At 31.9% G+C, this 20,924-nt stretch overlaps 1 protein-coding gene across 1 annotated transcript; it reads left to right on the top strand.

The window, feature by feature from the left end:
- Window positions 1-14,818: 14,818 nt before the first annotated feature.
- Window positions 14,819-16,784, top strand: LOC108478618 (transcription factor TCP14-like). The gene is made up of 2 exons (XM_053023322.1): window positions 14,819-16,396; window positions 16,501-16,784. Exon 1 carries the CDS (start codon window positions 15,100-15,102, stop codon window positions 16,318-16,320), a length of 1,221 nt encoding a protein of 406 aa, XP_052879282.1. The 5' UTR covers window positions 14,819-15,099; the 3' UTR covers window positions 16,321-16,396; window positions 16,501-16,784.
- Window positions 16,785-20,924: the final 4,140 nt, after the last annotated feature.

Here is a 20,924-nt window from a genome sequence, read left to right as displayed (position 1 = left end):
TTAAATTAATCATTTTAATAAAAGTTAAGATTTACTAAAACGATAATTTTTGGCCTACGAAAATCAGAAAATGAGTTCAGGAGTCAGTAACGCACGAGGAAGGATTAGCACCCTCGATACGCCCAAAATTGGTACCTAGTTGATTAATTAGTGTCTTAGTGTCGAAAATTTGAAAACTTGAAAGAATTTAAAATACGATCCCTCTTTGTAAAGAAAATGCTCAAATGTTAAAGACCTTCTCGTTTCACAATATAAAATGTCACATTTAGTAAGTTAGGACACGACATCTTGAATTTTCGAGGGCGAGCTTGCCTTTTATATAAAAATTCGTGTATTTCAAAAGGTTATTCAGTTAGTTAAAGTGAACGAGAAAAATCGAAACCCAGTAAGTTAGGGCACGTTTCCTCGAATTTCCAAATACTGAATATTGCCTTTACTTGCAAAAATCTTATTTCGAGATAACAAAATGTCATACCCGGTAAGTTAGGGCACAACACCTCGTATCTCCGAGAATAAGCATTTTTCAAAACTCATGTCGCGATTTAAAAGAGTATTCCGTTATTTAGGTTAAAGGAGAAAAATCGAAACCCAATAAGTTAGGGCACGATTGTCTCGAATTACCAAATACGGAATATTACTTTATGAAAGAATTATTATTGGGTTGGATATAATGATAATAATAATAATATTAAAGTAAAGTAAATAATAATACTATATATAAATATATATATATAAATGTATATAATAGAAATACACACTACTATATAATAATAATAAATATAGAAATACAAAAGCAAATATAATAAAATATTAAATTAAAGTAATAAAAACAATACTATATATAAATATATATATATATATACATAAAAATATACACTAATTTATAATAATAATAATAGTAATAGCAAAAATAATGAAAATATGAGTAATATTAATAATATATTAGAATACAAAAGTAAAGTAATAACAATAGGGTGATAATAATAATAATAATAATAATAATAATACAAATAATAATACATATATATATAATAATAGTAGTCGAAATAAAAATAATAGAAATAACAATAATTATAGTAATAATATAAATAAATATGGAGAGGGTATATATAATATAATAATATAAATAATAATATATACATGAGAAATAATAATAATATAAATAATAGTAAAAATAATAAAATAAAAAAATAAAACAAAGCTCTCAACTCTCTCCTCTTTCCCATTCCGCCATGGTCAAATTAAGACCAAAATGGGGACCCAAGACTGTTCACTGCCTTTGTCATTGTCACGACCACCGTATGCTGTGGCTGAAATTTAAAAATGTATTATTTTTGTTTTCTTTTTATTTTATATCTAAATATATGTATACTATTTTTGAAAGAAAAGAAAAAAGAAAAATGTTTATATGTACAAAAAAGTGAAAATAAAAGGAAAATGAAATAAAAACCTTAATGCGTTTGAATCTTTTCTTCTTCAATACTCGCTTTTTTTATTTCAGATTTGCTTGCAAACCTTTTGCTTTTACATTCTTCTCTTTTTTTTTTGTATCAAAAAAACGTTTCAAAAATACAATTATTTCCTCCTCTTTTCTTTACAATGGACTTTTGGTTTTGCTTTTATAGCCATCTTACATACATTTCTTATCATTCTATGTCTCTTCTCTATTTGATGGTGTAGTTGCAAGTGGGAGACAAGGTGGTGGAGTAGGTGCAAGTGGGAGGCAAGGTGGTGGAGTAGGTGCAAGTGGGAGGCAAGGTGGCTAGGGTTTTGTCTTTTTTTAAAAAAAAAAAAAAGTTTAGGTTGTATTGGGCTAGGGTTTTTATTATTTGGGCTTAGTTTTGGGTTTGATTTTGTAATTGGGTTTGTGAATTGGGTAGGATTTAGGTTTGATTTTAATTTGTTGGGCCGGGCAAATTTGGGCCTCTACAAAAGCCTATCTATAATATGAGAGTCCTAAGAGATTTAAACTCTAAATAATCTTATTTATTAAGATTTACAATATTCACCATAGTAACTCTAGTTTTACTTGAGTGTTTCACTATGTAACACCCTAAACCCGTATACGATGCTAGAACAGAGTTATGGAGCATTACTGGACTTCTAACTTATACAATCAAACATTTCATAATCAAATACCATTCAAATAAAAAACCATTCAGACACATTCATACAGTTCCTAATACGAGCCCTCAAGGCCTCAAATAGACATTAAAAGTGGTTTGGGACTAAACCAAGTACTCAAGAAATTTTTAGAAAAAATATTGAAATTTTTCAAAATGCAGGGGACACACGCCAGTGTGGCCAGGCTGTGTAGGCATTCAAAATGGGGTCACACGGCCAACCACATGCCCGTGTACTAGGCCGTGTACCCTTTGGAATGGCCTCACACGCCCTTGTGCCAGACAATGTGCTAGCCGTGCGAAAACTGAAGGGTATACTGACTTCTGCCACGCGGTCAAGCCACATGCCTGTGTGAAGCTACTGACTTGGTCTTTATAGAAGTACCATGGGACACACGGTCGTGTCACCTGGCCGTGTGTCATACACGACTGAGACACACGCCTGTGTCTCTGCCCGTGTGGACAAAAATAGGTCATTTTCCAAGCCATATTCTTCACCCATATTGGTATCAACCTATACACATCAATTTCCACATAACCAAAGTATAAATAGGTATTCAAAACCAACCAATATCAAGTTTATAACATGTAATATCCATACATACAACATGATATCCATAAGAACATTCACTTAACCACTTTAACACATATCAAACATACTTTCAAAGTCTACCTAGATGGTCAAATACATATATGAGACATTGTGCCTAAAGCCTAGCATGCATACTCATCTCAATTCCAACCATCTAGTACCAAAACACATTTATGCAAGCACGACATTCATATAGCAATTACACACCACATATCATAAGGCCATTTATATATATATACATACCAAAATATATGACCAATTTACAAGCCAAATCAAATGGCCAAAACTCGATAAGACATATAGGCCATATTAGCCAAAAATACCTATACACGTCATTTAACCCAAAATATAAAGTCTAAAGTACCAAAATGATTGTTTGATAGTGTGACGTAATCTCCGACCACTTTTGAACCGAGCGAGCTTCCGAAATACTATAAATCATGAACAATAAACAGAGTAAGCAATTAAGCTTAGTAAGTTCATTTAACTAAAATATAACTTACCATTCATCCACAATTTAGATAAGCATAATTAAAACGTAGGTAATTTCCAATTAGCCCTAAGCCAAACACATAACCACAATCATATTAGCCATATATAAATTTAACAATTTAAATTACTTTCCGTATTACACATGAATATATGTAGTAGTTCGTATTGAACTCGTATAACTTCGTATTATTACTATATTCGTTGAACCAATTGGAATACTATCAGATACTCAGGTATCTCACACACTAAATGCCAATACATGGTCAAAACCACCACTATCTCATATCTCATATAAAGATGTTCACTTTCGAGCCATCAATAGGTCTGCTCACACAAGCTGTAAGTCAAGACGTAGCTACACGGTGCTGCTCACACAAGTTGTAAAGTATCCGCAACACATGACGGAAAACTCAGCCACCGGTAGGGCGTACAAGACCATCACCTAAAAACACGGTAACCCCTAATGATATATCATTTGTATCCTATCTATTCTTAAGGTTCAACCGGGATTCAGTGTAATGACCCAAAATTCACGGGCATCGGAAAAGTGCAATATCGGGCCTCCATTTTAGTGAAATGAGTCCGTAAATAATTATTAGAAATATTTATGAGTCTAGTGATGTGTTTAATTAGGTTTAAATTAGATGAATTTAGCTTAATTTAGAGTAATTAGTAAAAATGACTAAATTGAGTAAAGGGTAAAGTTTAATAATAGATTAAAAGAACATAGTAGGGACCAAATGGGTAATTAAGCCACATTTGGAGGTTGAGGCGGCATATAAGGAAATGTCCAGAAATTTTGTTGTGTTATTATTATTATTATTATTATTATTTAATCTTATTATATTAGAAAAATAAATTAGAATATGACAAGTGTAAGGTGATAAAATAGACAAATGTAGGAAAATATATGTATACAATTGTAATATAAATAATTAATTAGTAAATAGATATTTAGTATTTATATTTATTAAGTAAAAAGATAATTATTAATTAAATAATTACAATATGAGATTTTTAGTTGATAAATAAATTAGATTTATGACAAATGTATGGTTGAGATAAATTCCATGTGTATTAATTAAAATAAAAACATTTGTAATACAAATATTAGTAATTAAATAGATATTTATTATTTATTATTATTAAATAAAATATGTTTATTTGACAATTAATTAAATTATAAGATTTTTATGAGGTAAACAAATTAAATAGAGACAAATGTAAATTATATGATTGTACAATTGTATTAATTATATTTGTTATTAAATAGATTTTATAAAACAACTATCAATATAAACTAATATATATATATATATATATATATTATAAAAGAAACAAAGATGCAACATGAAAGAAAAAAAAGAAAGTTACAGAGAGCAAAACGGGAAAGGAAGAAAGAAATGAGAAAAAGAAAAGAAAAGGAAAAATTAGAAATTTGAAGCTTTAAAGTTTAAAGTAGAGGTGATCATGGGCTGGGCCGGGCTCAAACAAAATTTTAGGCCCGTCTACTAGGCCCGGCCCAGCCCGAAATATGGGCTTAAAATTTTGTTCAAGCCCGGCCCGAAATAAAATTACTAAGCCGAACCCCCATTGCCCAAATTTTGCCCATATTAATTTTTTTTCTTATTTCATTAAATAAAAATTTCAAAAATATAATAAATCAAATATATTTAAAAACATAAAAACAAATATTAAAACAAATAAAAATAATACTAAAACAATTTTTAAAACAATACACAAATTAACAATATAATAAAAAATAGTTATATTAAAATTTTAAAATAATTAAAAATAAATTAATATATAATTCGGTAGGGGGCCGGGGTCTGGCCAAAAACTCTTACCCGAGGCCCAGCCCGTTTTCTAAACGGGCCTCGTTTTTTTGCCCAAGCCCATTTTTCGGGCCTATATTTTTACCCAAACCCTCCCATTTTTCGGGCGGACCTTGGTCGGGTAGGCCGTCCGACCCATGATCACTCTAGTTTAAAGTCTTGAATGATTATATTAAAGTATTGAACAACTGATTGTTATTGATTGTTTATGAATAGAAATGAATATTTTCTTGAGAATAAGTTTTGAATTGAGGTATAGAAATGAAATTTATGAAATAATGATTTATGAAATGGTTATTGATGAAATGCATGAAATGGATATCGATGTGTAAGAATATATATAAATTAAAATGAAGAAAAGCTATTTAAAATACATATTATTATAGTAAAAATTAAAGTTTAAATGCATGAAAGATTTATTAAAGGTAAAATAGTGGTAAGATTTAATGTGTATATATATATATTGTTCTACCTTAAGTATTTGAATTATAGTAATACCATTGGGTGTATACTCAGTGTATAGTTTGTTTCCGTGCGCAGATTAGGTACAAGAATTTTTGAAGAGTTGAATTTTGAGATTTGCAAGCTCTCATTTCATCACATCTTCAAGCAACAACAGGGTATGTTTTAAAATTTTGAATAGAATGGCATGTACTTAAGAAAAATATTAAGTATATTCCAAGTGTTCGTTTTTATGTTCTAATATATTAGTGATTAGCTAAGAATTACTTTGGCACCAAATGTAATATTCCTATATCAGGTTCATTAAGTCGAATATGGTATAGGGGTTGTTACATTCAGACAATGTCAGTACCTCGTCAAGAACTTCCATGGTGTCGTATCATCACAATTATACTAATTAAGCATTTAAAGCACATATAATTTAATGTTTATTAAACATACGAACTTACGTCAAATTAGTACGGAGATAATCGACCGATTAATCCACTACTTTGTCTTTCCCCCGATCTAAATTTGAACGTGACTTTTCTTGATCTATATATAATAAAATTTAACTAATTTAATACTTATTCAAATCAATTCAATCCAATTTCATGTTATGGCAAAATTACCATTTTACCCCAAAACATTTGACTTCATTACAAATTAGTCCCTAGGCTCATAAAAATAAAATTCATGAAAATTTCTCTACACCCAAGCCTAGCCAAATTTTATAGAAGCTCATAGCAGCCTATATAATTCCCAATTTCACATATTTAACACACACTTTTTACTTTTCTCTATTTAGCCCCAAACTGACAATTTCAACAAAACTTACTTAACAAAAGTTGTTTATTTAACAATCAAGATTCATTTTCTTCCATTAAAATTCAATAAAAATTAAAATCTCTCATGGAAAAACCCTATACTTTCAACCATATTGCAAATTAATCCTCCATTTAGCTAGATTAAGCTATAATGGTTCTGAAAGCATAAAAATTAATAAAAACGGGTCAAAGAATCACTTACATACAAGGGAACTAAATGGCTGAAATTTTAAGCTTCAAAAACCCCTGCTTTATTGAAAATTTTGGTGGAGAAGATGAAGCAAATGGGTTGGTAAATTTTGTTTTTATTATTTTATCTTTTAATTACCTAATACCAACCTAACATCACAAATTTCATGATTACACTCCATGTACATCCACTAACTCAATTAATGGTCTAATTACTCAATAAAGACCTGTACTTTAAAGTTCTATAGCTATTTAACACATTTAGCTAGTAGAACACAACATTCACACTTTATGCGATTTAGTCCTATTTCATAAATTGAGCTTACAAACAGTAAAATTTCGTTAAGAAATAATATAAAAATAATATAAAAACAAATTTTTATGACCTTGGATTTGTGGTCTTGAAATCACTATTCCGATTTCACTGAAAACGGGCCGTTACACACTAGGCCACCAAGGCTTAAAGTAGATGAGTTTCTTTATATGTTTAATGAATCAGGCCAATTCAAGTGGATCAAATGAGCCCCATTTAATCAGTTGACCTTCATGGGCATTTTATGTGTATTTATCACGGGCTTTGATACTCGGCCCATGACATTTTCCCCCACCCATTCTCGTAACTCCTTTGTAGCATCCTCAGAATGACACTAGTCTAACTCGTCTCAAAACTGCCTCAATGCCTCGATCGTTTCCCAACTAATCTCTATGTTGGGTAGTTTCACCCCTTAAAACATTTGCTTTAGCTTATGTCTCTTGCGTTATCCAACTAAAATTGTTTCTCTCTTCTAGACATCTCGATTATAAAAGCCTACCACTCTTACTTGCCCCCATTGTGACTTGTCTCAATCTAGATTCCCTTAACCCACACAAATAGACTTAGGCATGCCTACATTGAACATTGGGTTAACCTTGAGCATTTCTGCCAACTCTAGTATATAAGCCCTTCGACTTACCCGTTTCAAAACTCTAAAAAGCCCTTATGTCTTTGCCAACCCAATCGTAAGTCATAATGAAAAACACTAGGAATGTGTTTTTGATGTACCTTGCTCATAGCATTTACTCTGTTTAACTATCCAGTTTGCATCACCACTTTTCTCACAATTTGATACACAACCCACTTCTCTCATAAGTGGTAGCCCCACTGACAACTCAACAAGCTTCATATTAGTTTGTTGCACCTCTAGCATTTTCAGGGGGTCTCCTTAACACTCTGATCTACCAAGTCAATGTTCTTACAATAATGAACTTTCTCGACTAGTTGGATTGCCAACAATACTTTAGTTCCACATTTCTCATCATAACTCACTGACACAATGTATTGTTGTTGAGGAGTATCCATATATATATGCAATTAGAGAAAGGAACCAATAAAACATTAATCTTTCAAGAAAATTCAAGTTGAGAAAAAAATCGTAATTATCTAAATGAATTACCTCAAAGTCTTCATTGCCTTTTCAATCCCCACTATGTAGCTCAACTCATTGTTCTACTTCCACAATTGGGACCTCTTTCAAATTAACAGTCTTAATCTTCTTAGTCAATTTGCTAATTGAGAGACCAAGTTTACCTGCTACTTTTTCCGGCATGAATAAGTCTATTGCCCCAAAATCAACAAAAGCACTCATTATTTGACATGCAATGTTGATGTCTACAAACATCAACCCTCTTTACTTGTGATCCCTCTTCTCTTTAGTAAATTTGAATATTATTGACCTAAGCTTTAACAGTCTACCACTTCAGGCTCCTCTTTCTCTTATATATTGATCTCGATGAACTTGAATCGCTATGGGTAGTCCTGCATCATATGCGGTCTGCAACATAAGAAGTACTATATTGACTTCTTTTCGTTCTCTTTACCCCTTTGATGGTTGTTGGGTTTCTTCTCATTTTGTGGTTTCCCATTACTACCATTCTTACCATTGTCATTATTTCTATTTTTATGTTATTCTCCTCACGGTCTCCTTCACTATTGCCCTTCTTTTTAGGCTTAGAAGACTTGAACTTGTCTTTCCTAGAAACAAATCCGATTAATGACTTTTTCATGATCATAGCTTTGGTCAATTATTGGATCCATCGGTATTCTAATTCCTATTTGGCTTATGGTTTCAAACCACCATGGAAATGAAGAATGCCTATTTGGAGCATCAATTCACTGAACTCTTTTACATAATCTTAATTGTGCCTTGTTGCCAGAACTAACACAACTTAACTTAAGCCTTCTTCTTGGCATATTCTAGATAAAATTGCTCTTTAAACTTCTTTTAGAACTCCTCTAAAGTCCCAATTGTGGCTTGACCAAGTTTTTCATTTGTGGATCTACGATGCCACCATATAAGAGCGAAATTAGTAAAATATCTATGCTATTATTTATGTTCTTAACTGAGTTAATCTCACGAGTTAATTAGGAACCAATTTAGTTAGTACAATTACAAAAATGTTCTTCCGTAATTAAATTAAGTTATTTTATTCAAAGGTATTTTAGTCTTTTTACTTTAAAAAACAAACAAAAAAAAATATTCACATGCTGATGGATTTGTTCTCATGCTATTAGCATCAACAAAAATATTAATTTTACCGCTAAACCAAAACTTTATTTTAATATAATATTTACATTTTAATACATATATTATGCAACTTTATCACCTCCATCAATTGTATATTGATAATGTTGTTAATTGAGATGATGTCTCAAGGCAACTTGACATTAACTCACGATTAATGACAACACCGTGATAAACAAATGTAATGCATTTAGTATTCTTAATATGATGTGTATTTATGCATTTAAATTTTGTTTAACTAAAAATTTAATCTAATTTTTTAATTTTAATGTCGTAAATATTTCATTTGTTATTATGATTAATTAGTTTCAAACCATACATTTTATTATTTATTATATGCTATTTTTAAACTAATATTTGTGTTCTAAGTACTTAGCTTTCACTTGCACAAGCATGTGATAGGTGTAGTGAGCCAAATTTGCCCGACACATATAAAAACAAAAAAACAAACCAAAAATAAAAATAAATAAATAACCACAGTCCAAAGTCCAGATTACATGACCCAAGACCCAAGTTACAAGCCCATTCACAAAATGACTTAGCCCAATACTTAAAATGAGCCCAAACGGCCCGAAAGCCAAGCTAAGTTTCGGCAAACCCTAGGGCAAAAGGGGTCCTCGCGCCGCAGCCTTCACGAGCAGCAACCACATCGCACCACGCCCACCCTCCGTACGATGCCAGCATCTCAGCAGCCAGCACAGCCCCGTACCTGAGCGCCACGCACCCTGTACCTACAAAGAAAGGACGAACACACAGCAAGAAAGAAACAAAAACAAGGAATATTGTATTTTTCATTTTTTGATCATTTTATTTCTCCGGCTATAAAGCCAAAGGAGGGATCCATTGTAATTTTTACGCGATACTACGCACATTGAAATACAAATACGAAGCAAAAAAACAGAGATTAAAAAAGGTGTTCTGGGTTCTTTCCATTTTTTTCTTTTTGTTTACTGTATTTTCTTTTTTTCTTTCTCTTTGTAAATCTGTCTAAACAAAAAAACTAACTAAAAAGGAAGAAAAAAATCGCTCACCTGAATCCCTTTCGATCTCGCCATCGGAGTGATTTCTCCGTCGTTGTAATCGGGTTCGACAAAGGGACAGAGAACTCCCTTTCTCCTCACTCTTTGGTTGCTGAAGGTTTAGCCTTCGAGAGGGTCTTTCAAGATGGAGCTTAAAAGCTCGTTCTCCGCAGCGCCGGCCACTGGCCACGGCGACGATTGAGTGAGCAGACGATGGCCTTTTCGACTGAAGAGAAAAGGAAGAGATGGGGGGTTGGGGAGCATTAGGTTTTTCTTTCAATTTGTTTTTAGGTGGCTGAAGGTTTTTTTTTTAGGGATTTTAGGTTGGTTTTTGTTCAGCTAATGAAACGGTGACGTTCCAGGGGAAGGGATCCGCGCGTCAAACCACTTCCAGACCCGAACCAGTGCCTTTGCGCGTCAAAAGGGTTAATTGCACATTAAATCCCTCCCCTTTTGCGCCGCGTTTGAATGAGCCCATCTGCGCTCCTTTTGTTTTTTTTATTTTCCCTTATAATTTGCGCTATTTTGCAATCCGACCCGCGCTTAAACACTGTGTTTTGAGGGATGGATTATTTCCATCTTGGGTCCCTACGCACTTGCGCGTGTTGCATATCAATACTTTTATCATTACTGACTTATTTTCAAATTACCCCGTATATTATAGTTTAATTTTAATTGAGTCCTTTTTATATAGTCTTTTTTATTTTATTTATTTATTTATTTGTACATTTTAAGTAATTTCGGTAATTGTTTCTTCGTGGTTGTAGATTCGTTTTGTAATATTATTATCATACTTTGTATATTTTTAAATGTTTATCTCCTTTATATTATTATACATATACATATTTTACAATAAAGCTAATGTCATTTCATACATATAATGTTTTTATTCTAGCCATGTATTTTAGCATATATTTTGCTACGATAATATATTTTGTACATACATATATATTTCGCATAAAATTATTTTTCTACTTGCTTATATTAGTACACATATTTGGTTTATATATTATTAAACCTATACACATTATCATTTCTATATAAATTTGCATGTACTCTCTTTTAAATTTATATGTATATATACGTATTAATACACTTATTACTTTAATAGATTTTTTTATTTTAAAACACCTTTTACTTTGTGATTTACCAAACATTTTCTTTATGTATATATGAAATAATTTTAGAAACCTTTTTAATTAAAATTATTATTATTATTATTATTATTATTATTATTATTATTATTATTATTTTTGAATGTTTCTTTATATTACATTGCTTTTGTGTCTTATATAGCCTCTTATTTAAATATTTTTGATATAAGGGTATGTATATAATTTTAGACAAACTTAAAGTTCTTATATATATTTATATTATTATTAACCTCATGATCTTTTTACAATAAAATTACATGTACATATGTTTCTTTAAATCTATTTTGTGTCTTGTCATATATCTTTGTTATTCTTTTGTATTATATATATTATTTAAACCATCATATAGTTTGTTAACTTTTAAATATATTTGTGTTTAAAATATTTTACATGCAATTTGATTTAAACTTTCATTCTATGATATCGGTTTCAAAAAAGGTTACATATATATATCCCTAGTTTTATACAAATTTGTCAACCTATATTTTATATGTCTATCTATTCGTCATTTTTGTGAAATAGTTTTATACTATATTGCTTCTTTGGATTGCATTTTGTTTTGTGCCTCTAATAATTTTATTATGCCGTGTATGCTATCATTGCATGTTATTTATTCATTATTGCCATGATAATTGTTCTCCATGCATGATTGAAGTAGAGTTATATTTTCAAGCTAATTATATTTAATTGCTTATTTTCTTAGTTGATTAATATCCTCATTCATCAACTCATATGCGCCTGTTACCTCATATCATCGTTTTCCACCTTGTTTTTGAAATGTGGTTTCTTAAAATTCAAATCGTTATGATAAATTTTGTCTTATTCTAAAAAATGCATTAATACGTTTTAAGCTAGTCTTATGGGTTTTCATTTAAAAATTCTTTGAAACGAAGACGAGATTTGATATTTGGCAATTCGCGGAATAGTGCCCTAACATGTTGGGTTGCAATTTCGCGTTTGCTCAAAATAATCAAATATCCCTTCAAAATTTCATTCATGTCTTCTAAAAATCATTTAAAACGAAGGCAATATTTGGCATTTGACAATTCGGGGATCATGCCCTATCGTGCTGGGTTGTGATCTCTCATTTGATCAAAACAATCGAATATTCCTTTAGGTTTTCACTCATGTTTATTAAAAACCTTTCAAAATAAAGGATGTTCGATGTTTGGCGATTTGAGAATCGTACCCTATCGTGCTGGGTTGCGCTTTTTTCCATTTGTTCTAAACAATCGAAGATCCCTTCGGAATTTCATTCACGTTTTCTAAAAACCCTTTAAAACGAAAGAAGTGTTCGATGTTTGGCAGTTCGGGGAATAGTACCCTATTGTGCTGGGTCGCAATTTCTCGTTTGGTCAAAATAATCGAATATCTCTTCGAAATTTCATTCGTATTTTTTAAGGTGAGGCAATGTTCGATGTTCGAAAATTCGAGGAATCGTGCCCTACTATGCTGGGTTTCAGTTTTTTCGATGGACCAAATAGTTGGGCATCCTTTTGTTAATTTCAAATTATAAACTTTCGGACGTCGAAACAAGAAGATTTTTGGCGACCAATTCGAGTTATTCAAATGTTGTTAACAAGAACCACATTTCAAAAAACATTTTAATTTTAGACATAAGGACATAATTTAATCGATTTGGTACCAATTTTGGGCGTAGTGAGGGTGCTAATCCTTCCTCATACGTAACCGACTCCCGAGCCCGTTTTCTCATATTTTCGTAAACCAGAATCGTTGTTTTAGTAAACCAAAAATGTTTTATTAAAATAACCAAATCCTAAGGTGACCCGATCACACCAAAACAAAAAAGTCGGTGGCGACTCCATATTTTTGTTTTTTTCAAAAAGTCGATCTTCGTCCGTTTTTCATTAAACCTAAAATTCTTTAATAAAAAGGGTGGTTTCGACAATAGGGTTTTTAGTATTGATAATATTGTTGTTGATTGAGTTAGTGCCACAAGATAACTAGACACTAACTCAAGATAAAGGGCGAAGCCAAAAAAATTGCTTTACAAGGAGCCAGAGATGAATCATTATTTTTTGGGCCAAAGTGCAAATTTACCAATATACTAATAACTTTTAAAATTTTGAAGGGCCTATAAGGAATTTTACCATTTTGAGGGTGGGGGAAAAGCCATCGCATCTCCTTATCTATGCCCTTGTTCAAAATTGACAACGCCATGATAAACAATTGTAGTGCATTTAGTATTAATAATATGATGTACTTACGAGTTTAAATTTAATTTTACTCATAACTTAATCTATTTTTTTCATTTTAATATAGTGCATATTTCATGTGTTATTATTAATTAACTTCAAACCATACATTTTTATTATTTATTGTAAATTATTTCTAAACTAACATTGGTGTTCTAAGTGCGTAATTTTTGTACTTATACGCATGTGATAAAAATTTTAGTGAAATAACAATGCTTGTATTTTTTTTTTAGAAGAATAAAGCTTGTAGTAGTTTTTTTTAATTGCTTTTTAAATCTCATAAAGTTGGAGAGAGAGGAGCAGTAATAAGGAAAAACTGGTAAGTATAAAAGGAAACAGGAGTTTTTTCACCATCAAAAACAGCTGATCGGGTAAGTCCAAGGCAAAAGGATTGGGGAATAATTAAAGTGAAATAATATAATTATATTAATTCTGCCCCTCTCTAATATACTAATCAAATTAATTATGAAGTTATAATATTCAATAGTTATCCCCAAAAAAAAACCTAATTTGCTCAGACGTATCATATAATCCAAGGGTACAAAGTATGGAAACAAAGTCCTAATCCAAAGTGATTGCTTTTAAATTGTCTTTAATGAGGAAAAGGGGGGCAAAGAATTGATCAAAGATATGATGTGTTTTGGAAACCCTAAAACACACACAATGGAGAAGGCAAAGTAAAGAAACAAGAGGAATCCCAAAGTGCTACACCCCCAAAACAAAGGCAAAATGAAATGATTACTTGAATGGAGAGTAGGGGTCCCATTTCATAAATCTTTTCCTTTTTAAAAAAATCTTTCAAACAAATTTTTTTGACTTGGGATGGTGTCCTACACTCCCCACCATTGTCTTTATGGATTCAATCATAAAAAAGGCCACCTCACGTGGAATCTGAACAATAGCCCTCTGTCACTCCAACCACAATATCATTTCTCATTTATTTATTTTCTAATTCAATTATAAGGACAAAATTCTATTTTTCACAGTTTTTTCTTTTTTACACTTTTTGATTTTCAAAGGTTCCAGTTTTGAGTATAAGAAATTAATATCATGTGTTTAAAAAGCCATTTAATAATTATATTTGAGTGTGATAATACATGTGTGTCATGATTGGTAACTATTTTAACTTGTACTATTTAGTTTCTATAAAGGCTGAGAATATGAAAATTTTGCTAATATTATTAAAATACCCTTACGCTAAAAGGATATTTAATATTATTTACTTCATATTTTATATAATATTTCAAATAAATAATTTTAAAATTAAAAATTTAAATTATTTTATCACTCTATCCATAATTATTTTTATAAATATATAAATATTTTCATTCTATAATATCCACATACGTCCTACAATAATGTTATGGCTTAGGTTTCGATAATATGGATTAATCAAATATTAAAAGCTTGGGCGTAAATGCATAAAGCTTGCCCTCACTTCCCTCTCCTGGAGCACTTGAATTCTGAAAGGGAATTACAAACCCTTGAAAAGAGATATTTTGATGAAAGAAAAACAAATTAAATTAATCAAAAACATAGTCTCATCTCCCCCCATTAATCTATCTGTCATCGCCATCACAAGCTGTCTCTCATAAAGAAAAAGAAAGGCATTACATTAGCGAAACAACCTGTACTACTTTTAATGGTATCATGGAAGGAGGAGGTAGTGATGATCATCAACTCCACCACCACCGCCACAACCACCACCAGCTTTACCACCACCAACGCCCTAATTTTCCATTCCAATTGCTAGAGAAGAAAGAAGAATACAACCAGCCTTGTTCATCCTCTTCCTCCCCCACTTTCCCTTCTATGGCCCTCTCCTCTTCCTCTGCCGATCAAACTAACACCCCCACTTCCATTTCTGCCCTCCAAATCTCCCCCGACCCTTCCAAAAAGCCTCCCCCTAAACGTACTTCTACCAAGGACCGACACACCAAGGTCGACGGACGTGGTCGTAGGATCCGCATGCCAGCTCTTTGTGCAGCTAGGGTTTTTCAACTCACCCGTGAGCTCGGCCACAAATCCGATGGTGAAACAATCGAGTGGCTGCTCCAACAAGCTGAACCAGCAGTGATCGCCGCCACGGGCACCGGCACAATCCCTGCAAACTTCACTTCCCTCAACATCTCCCTCCGTAGCTCCGGCTCAAGCATGTCAGTTCCTTCTCAGCTACGCTCCTCGGGTTTCAACTCCAACTTCTCTATGCAACAACGTCGGAGTTTGTTCCCCGGAATCGGACTCGAAACAACCCCGACATTCCTTAATTTCCAATCGAATGCTAGTAGTAACTTGAACTTCATGTTCCAAACTAAGCAAGAGATGCGTGACAATGATGGTACGTCGTTGGAAATATCAGAAACTGAAGAAGGTGTTCTAGGAAGGAAAAGAAGACCCGACCAAGATTTATCTTCACAACATCAAACGGGAAGCTACTTGTTGCAGTCAAGCACTGGGGAAATCCCGGCGGCAAGTCACGGTCAGATTCCGGCGAATTTTTGGATGGTTACTAATTCTAATAATCAAGTTATGAGCGCCGATCGTGATCCTGTATGGACGTTTCCATCAGTTACTAACAGTGCTTTGTATAAGGGTCCTATGTCTAGTGGATTGCATTTCATGAATTTTCCAACGCCGATGGCCTTATTGTCAGGTCAACAATTGGGCTCAAGCAGCGTTTCCAGTGGTGGCGTAGGTGGTGGAAGTAGTGGCTTAAGTGAAGGGCATTTCAATATGTTAGCGGGGTTGAATCCTTATCGGCAAGTACCGGGCACTGTCGTATCGGAGTCACAAGTGAGCGGGTCACATTCGCACCACGACGGAGCTGGTGGCGCCGATGATCGACATGATACAACTAGTCATCACTCATAGAAATGATCATCATCACCAAGCATCCTCCTTTACTTCTTTTGATTGGTTGTGTAATTTGATGTGTAACACACGTGAGGTCTGATTTCTCTTTGAAAAAAAAAGTTTTATTTTATTTATTATTCACAAAAAAAAGAAAAAATAATTTTTCGGTGTGATTAAAATGGGTTATTTTGCTTCTAGGGTTTGATGGAGAGTAAGAGACTGACAGACAAAGGTGAAGACACTATTTTATATTATTTTATTACACTCAATTTTATTTTATCTTTATTTCATCTTTAATTTCTTTTTTAGGTTTTTTTTTTTTTTTTTGGAAGAGGCAATAAAAATGCCTTTGCTTGTGCAATCTGAAATTTGTTAGCAAATGTCTAGTGATTTTGAATAATGAAAGGAAAATTTTTTTTCCTTGAATTCATTAATTTTGTGTTAAATATATTTAAAAGAAATAAAAATTTACCATTCTCCTATCTAACCAATAATTGAATATTTACTTTATTTTAGTTTCATTTATTCATATTTTGTGGTAAAAGCCGCAAAGTTTGTGCACTACGTACAGCAGTAATAATAGTAGAATAGAGACACTGAAAGATATTATAAAAGTAAAGCTAGTTTGAATCCCCGTATTGCTTGATAGTTAGGATATTTATTATTTCAAGTATAATTTTGACTCAAATTGTGCTAATTACGCATTAATAGGATTATGTAATCTCTTGTAAATAAAAAAAAAAATTAATTTTCGATGGGAAGAATAAGTTTTGGATTGGTTGATTTGACTAAATTTATTGATCAATTTAATTTAATTTAAAATTTTCTCCAATTAATAAGTGGAATGGAGAAAATTTTTTGAGTTGAGAATTAATAAATTTAATTAAATTAAAATAGAAGAATTATAAAATTTTTCATGATTTGAAGGTTTATTTAAAAAAAATTATTGATGAAATTATAGTTTGATTGGTATCGGTAATATTACAATGTAAGTGAGTATAGATTCAAACGTTTTGAAGTGTATTATTAGTGTTTGTTGGCCTCTTATGGTAGTAAAATTTATCAACTTTCATTATCCTCCTCCTTTCTTTTAGCTTTTCTTTCGTTTTATACATTATGATTCTATAATTTGTGGCATTGGATAGTGAAGTGGAAAAGTGGATTAGATATATGTATTTAAGTTGGATTACAAAATGAAATAGGAATTTTAAATATATCTATATTCGGAGTTCATTCAGTACATAAAAAAAATGAAAATAAAATATATTATAAAATTGAGAAGCCAATCTTGAATTAAAGTTGAACCGACCAATAACTTTTTCCAACTCATTCTTTTAAGTCTATAGTATTTTTTTTTCTATCCAAATCCTTTTAAATATCTAATATATCAACTGAAACTCTAATGAATAACCCTTCTTGAACTAAAGAAAAATCGAGAATCGAATTACTATAAATAATTATTAAAATCCAAAAATCCTGAACCACAATGTAATTTTTTGCTCTCCAAAAAGGTTATAATTTGTTAGGTCTGATACATCCAATTTAATTCAATTGAGTTTTAAATGAATAATTTATATTTAAACTAATTTGGTCTTGAATAATTATTCAATATTATTTTATTTTAATTATTAATAATAAGGAAATAATATCTTAATAATTTCATTCTCTCTTTAAATAATGAAATTGCTTATTGCATTGGATCACTAGTTAACTAAGAAACGTCATGTCCTCATCTAATCTGTGAATATTTCTATTCAAAATAGATTTTTTTTACTAAATTTTGTTAATGAATTATACAGAAGTAAATCAGTACCACACACACACTACAGGAAAATAGACTTTTAGCGGTAGCCTTTAGTGGCGCTTTCTAAAATGCCGCCAAAATGCCGCTATAGGTAACGCCACAAAACTTTGTGGCGTTTATTGGAAAAGCGCCGCTAAAAGTCACGGCTTTTAGCGGCGCTTTTACTACAAACGCCGCTAATTTTGGCAGATTTGCAATATTTTTTTACCAATATCCAACCCTTCCTGCATTAAATTCCAACCAAATACAACAAATATAGTATAAAATGCAGCCAAAAACAGCAAATTTAGCATAAAAATACAACCAAAAAATTAATTCTAAATTATATTTCAAATTTAACTAAAGATATATGATATAATTGATAAATAAAGTATAATTTAAAATATTTTTACAATACTGTTAAACGTGACAAAACTTAAAAACATTCTTACAATAAGAAAACTAATGTCTAAGATGGCGGCTTTTGCGATTGCTGAAACATATGCATCATCTGCTGAAGCTGTAGCTGGAGGTCATCGTACTTTTTGCTTTGCTCTGCTACCATCGCTCGTGCCTCTGCCTCTCTCGCTGCAGTCGCTGCCTCCCTCTCTGCTGCCTCCGCTCTAAGTTGTTGCTGGAGTTCTTCATATTTTCATTGAACCTCGGCAATTTGCTCAACCGTGTTCGCTTGCATCTGAGCTATCTGGTCTCTTAACCTCTGAACTTCAGCTTGAGCTTGACTTCCGGAAGGCATGTATTGCTAGGAGCCGGATCCAAAATATTGGGTCGGGGTAACACCAGATCCTTGAAATCGAACCCGACCGTACTTTTCAGGACCCAAAACTTCAGTGATAATTCTATTATCAATGTTCTCAAGATTAACAGAACTATCACTCGAAGCAATCGCTTCATATTCTGCCTTCTTCTCCTTTAGTTTCTCCTAAAAAATCAATTAAAGAGTTAGAAACGAAATATATAATAAAAGGAATGCAACATAACTTAACATTATTTAAAACTACTAATGATGAATTGAATTAAACAATTATAATTAAAGATTATAAATATTTAGAATAAATCAAATTAAAAATTATCATTAAAGATTATAAATATTTAGAATAAATCAAATATTATTAAGTAAATATACCATAATTTCTCCACTTCGGATGTCATAGGAGATCCATCTTTCTTCCTATCGTAATCTCAAAAGTGAAGGCGTCCAACTTTTGTCCGAATTTAACTTCCTACAATATAGTAGTAAGAATATTATTTAATAATAGAAAGTTATTAATATTTGAAAGAATTAATAAATTCATAATACCTCGGCCTCACTCTGAAGCAAAACTTCGACCTGCCGCTGTAATGCGTGAATTTTTGTTTTTGCTCACTTGCTTGTTCCAACTCGCTCACGGTCCTACATAATAAAATTATTATTACGTATAAAGTAAACACTGTATATAAGAGTTTGGAAATACGCAATACCTCTCCTTTCTTTGAATTCCAAAATCTAACCGCATCTTCCCATTGATACCTCAGCATTCCCGGCGGAACATTTCTCAATTTTTTCTCGAGGCTTATGTATTTCTTAAAGTATTGTTTCTTTAAAGTGCTTTTATTGTCTCTCCATCTTTTACCTAATGCCTTCTTGATATAATCATCGGAGACTTCTAAAGCAAATCTCTCCTAAAAAAACATAAGTTTAGAATGTAAATATAAATGAAACTTAAACCAAAGTATTATAAATTGCATTCACATTTTGTTACCTTAATATTAGCAAGAGCCTGATTTTTGTTGCTATCAGGCATGTGATGCCATGATTCATAGTTGATGGGCAACATATTTGCATTTCGTGCTAAAATGCCCAAATAGCCTGCTAAAAGTCGAGCCTCAGATCCAACAGGCTGACCATGAGTATTTCTACTTACTTTAACACGCTCGACAGGATCTAAGTCGTATAAATCTCTAAGCAGCGTACGTCCTCGAACTCTACGCGTTCCACCACTTTTAGCTGAAAAATGATATACTATTATTATATTAAAATTGACAAATAATTCAATAATAAAAGTCAACACATGTAAAATGAACATAACATTACTTTGAAATTCTTCAGGCTCATCAAGTGTCTCCGGCACATTCGAAGATCCAACAACTGTCTGCTGTTCACTATTTTCTTCTTCCGAATTTGGAGTATTCTGGACAATACTTAAATCTCTTAATCTTCTTCTACGCATTTTTCCTACAATACACATAAAATAGTTAAAGTTTTAGTAACAAATTACAACAATAGTAGTACATATAAAATAGTTAAATTATATAACATGACAAAGATTAAAATTATAATATTACATATAATTAAAAAATTGTAAAATCTTACTACATCATTATTTGTAAATATCTTCATCCACATCATGTCGAACCCATTGATGTTGTGTATTAGTACTAGGATATTTTTATCTAAGTTTTGTTCGGAAAAGGTAATGTTTCGATCTTTCGACGATGTCATCTCTACTTCCATTACCCATTTCAAACAAGTCTCTAGGGTGTTAGGAGTACAACATACCAACCCTCATCAGTTGGATCTTTCGAATAAAAAACTTGTTTCACTTGAGAGGAAAATACATATGGCTCGTCCATCAATTGTTGTCCAGTGTGAATCAAGCGAGAGAAATTCAACATTGTAAAACCAAATTGATCTTCTTTAATTCCTCGAGCAGTATTAACATCAGCCCAATCACACCGAAATAAGACAACTTTCCATCTGCCATAGTAATCCAACTCAATAATTTCGGTAAGAAGTCCATAATACTCCACATTACCCTCAACCGGATTACTATCCCTAGCA

Source organism: Gossypium arboreum, chromosome 12, assembly GCF_025698485.1.
Source record: "Gossypium arboreum isolate Shixiya-1 chromosome 12, ASM2569848v2, whole genome shotgun sequence".
Taxonomy (NCBI): domain Eukaryota; kingdom Viridiplantae; phylum Streptophyta; class Magnoliopsida; order Malvales; family Malvaceae; genus Gossypium; species Gossypium arboreum.
Note: the sequence above shows the minus strand (reverse complement) of the source record. Positions and strands in the feature narration are given on the sequence as shown.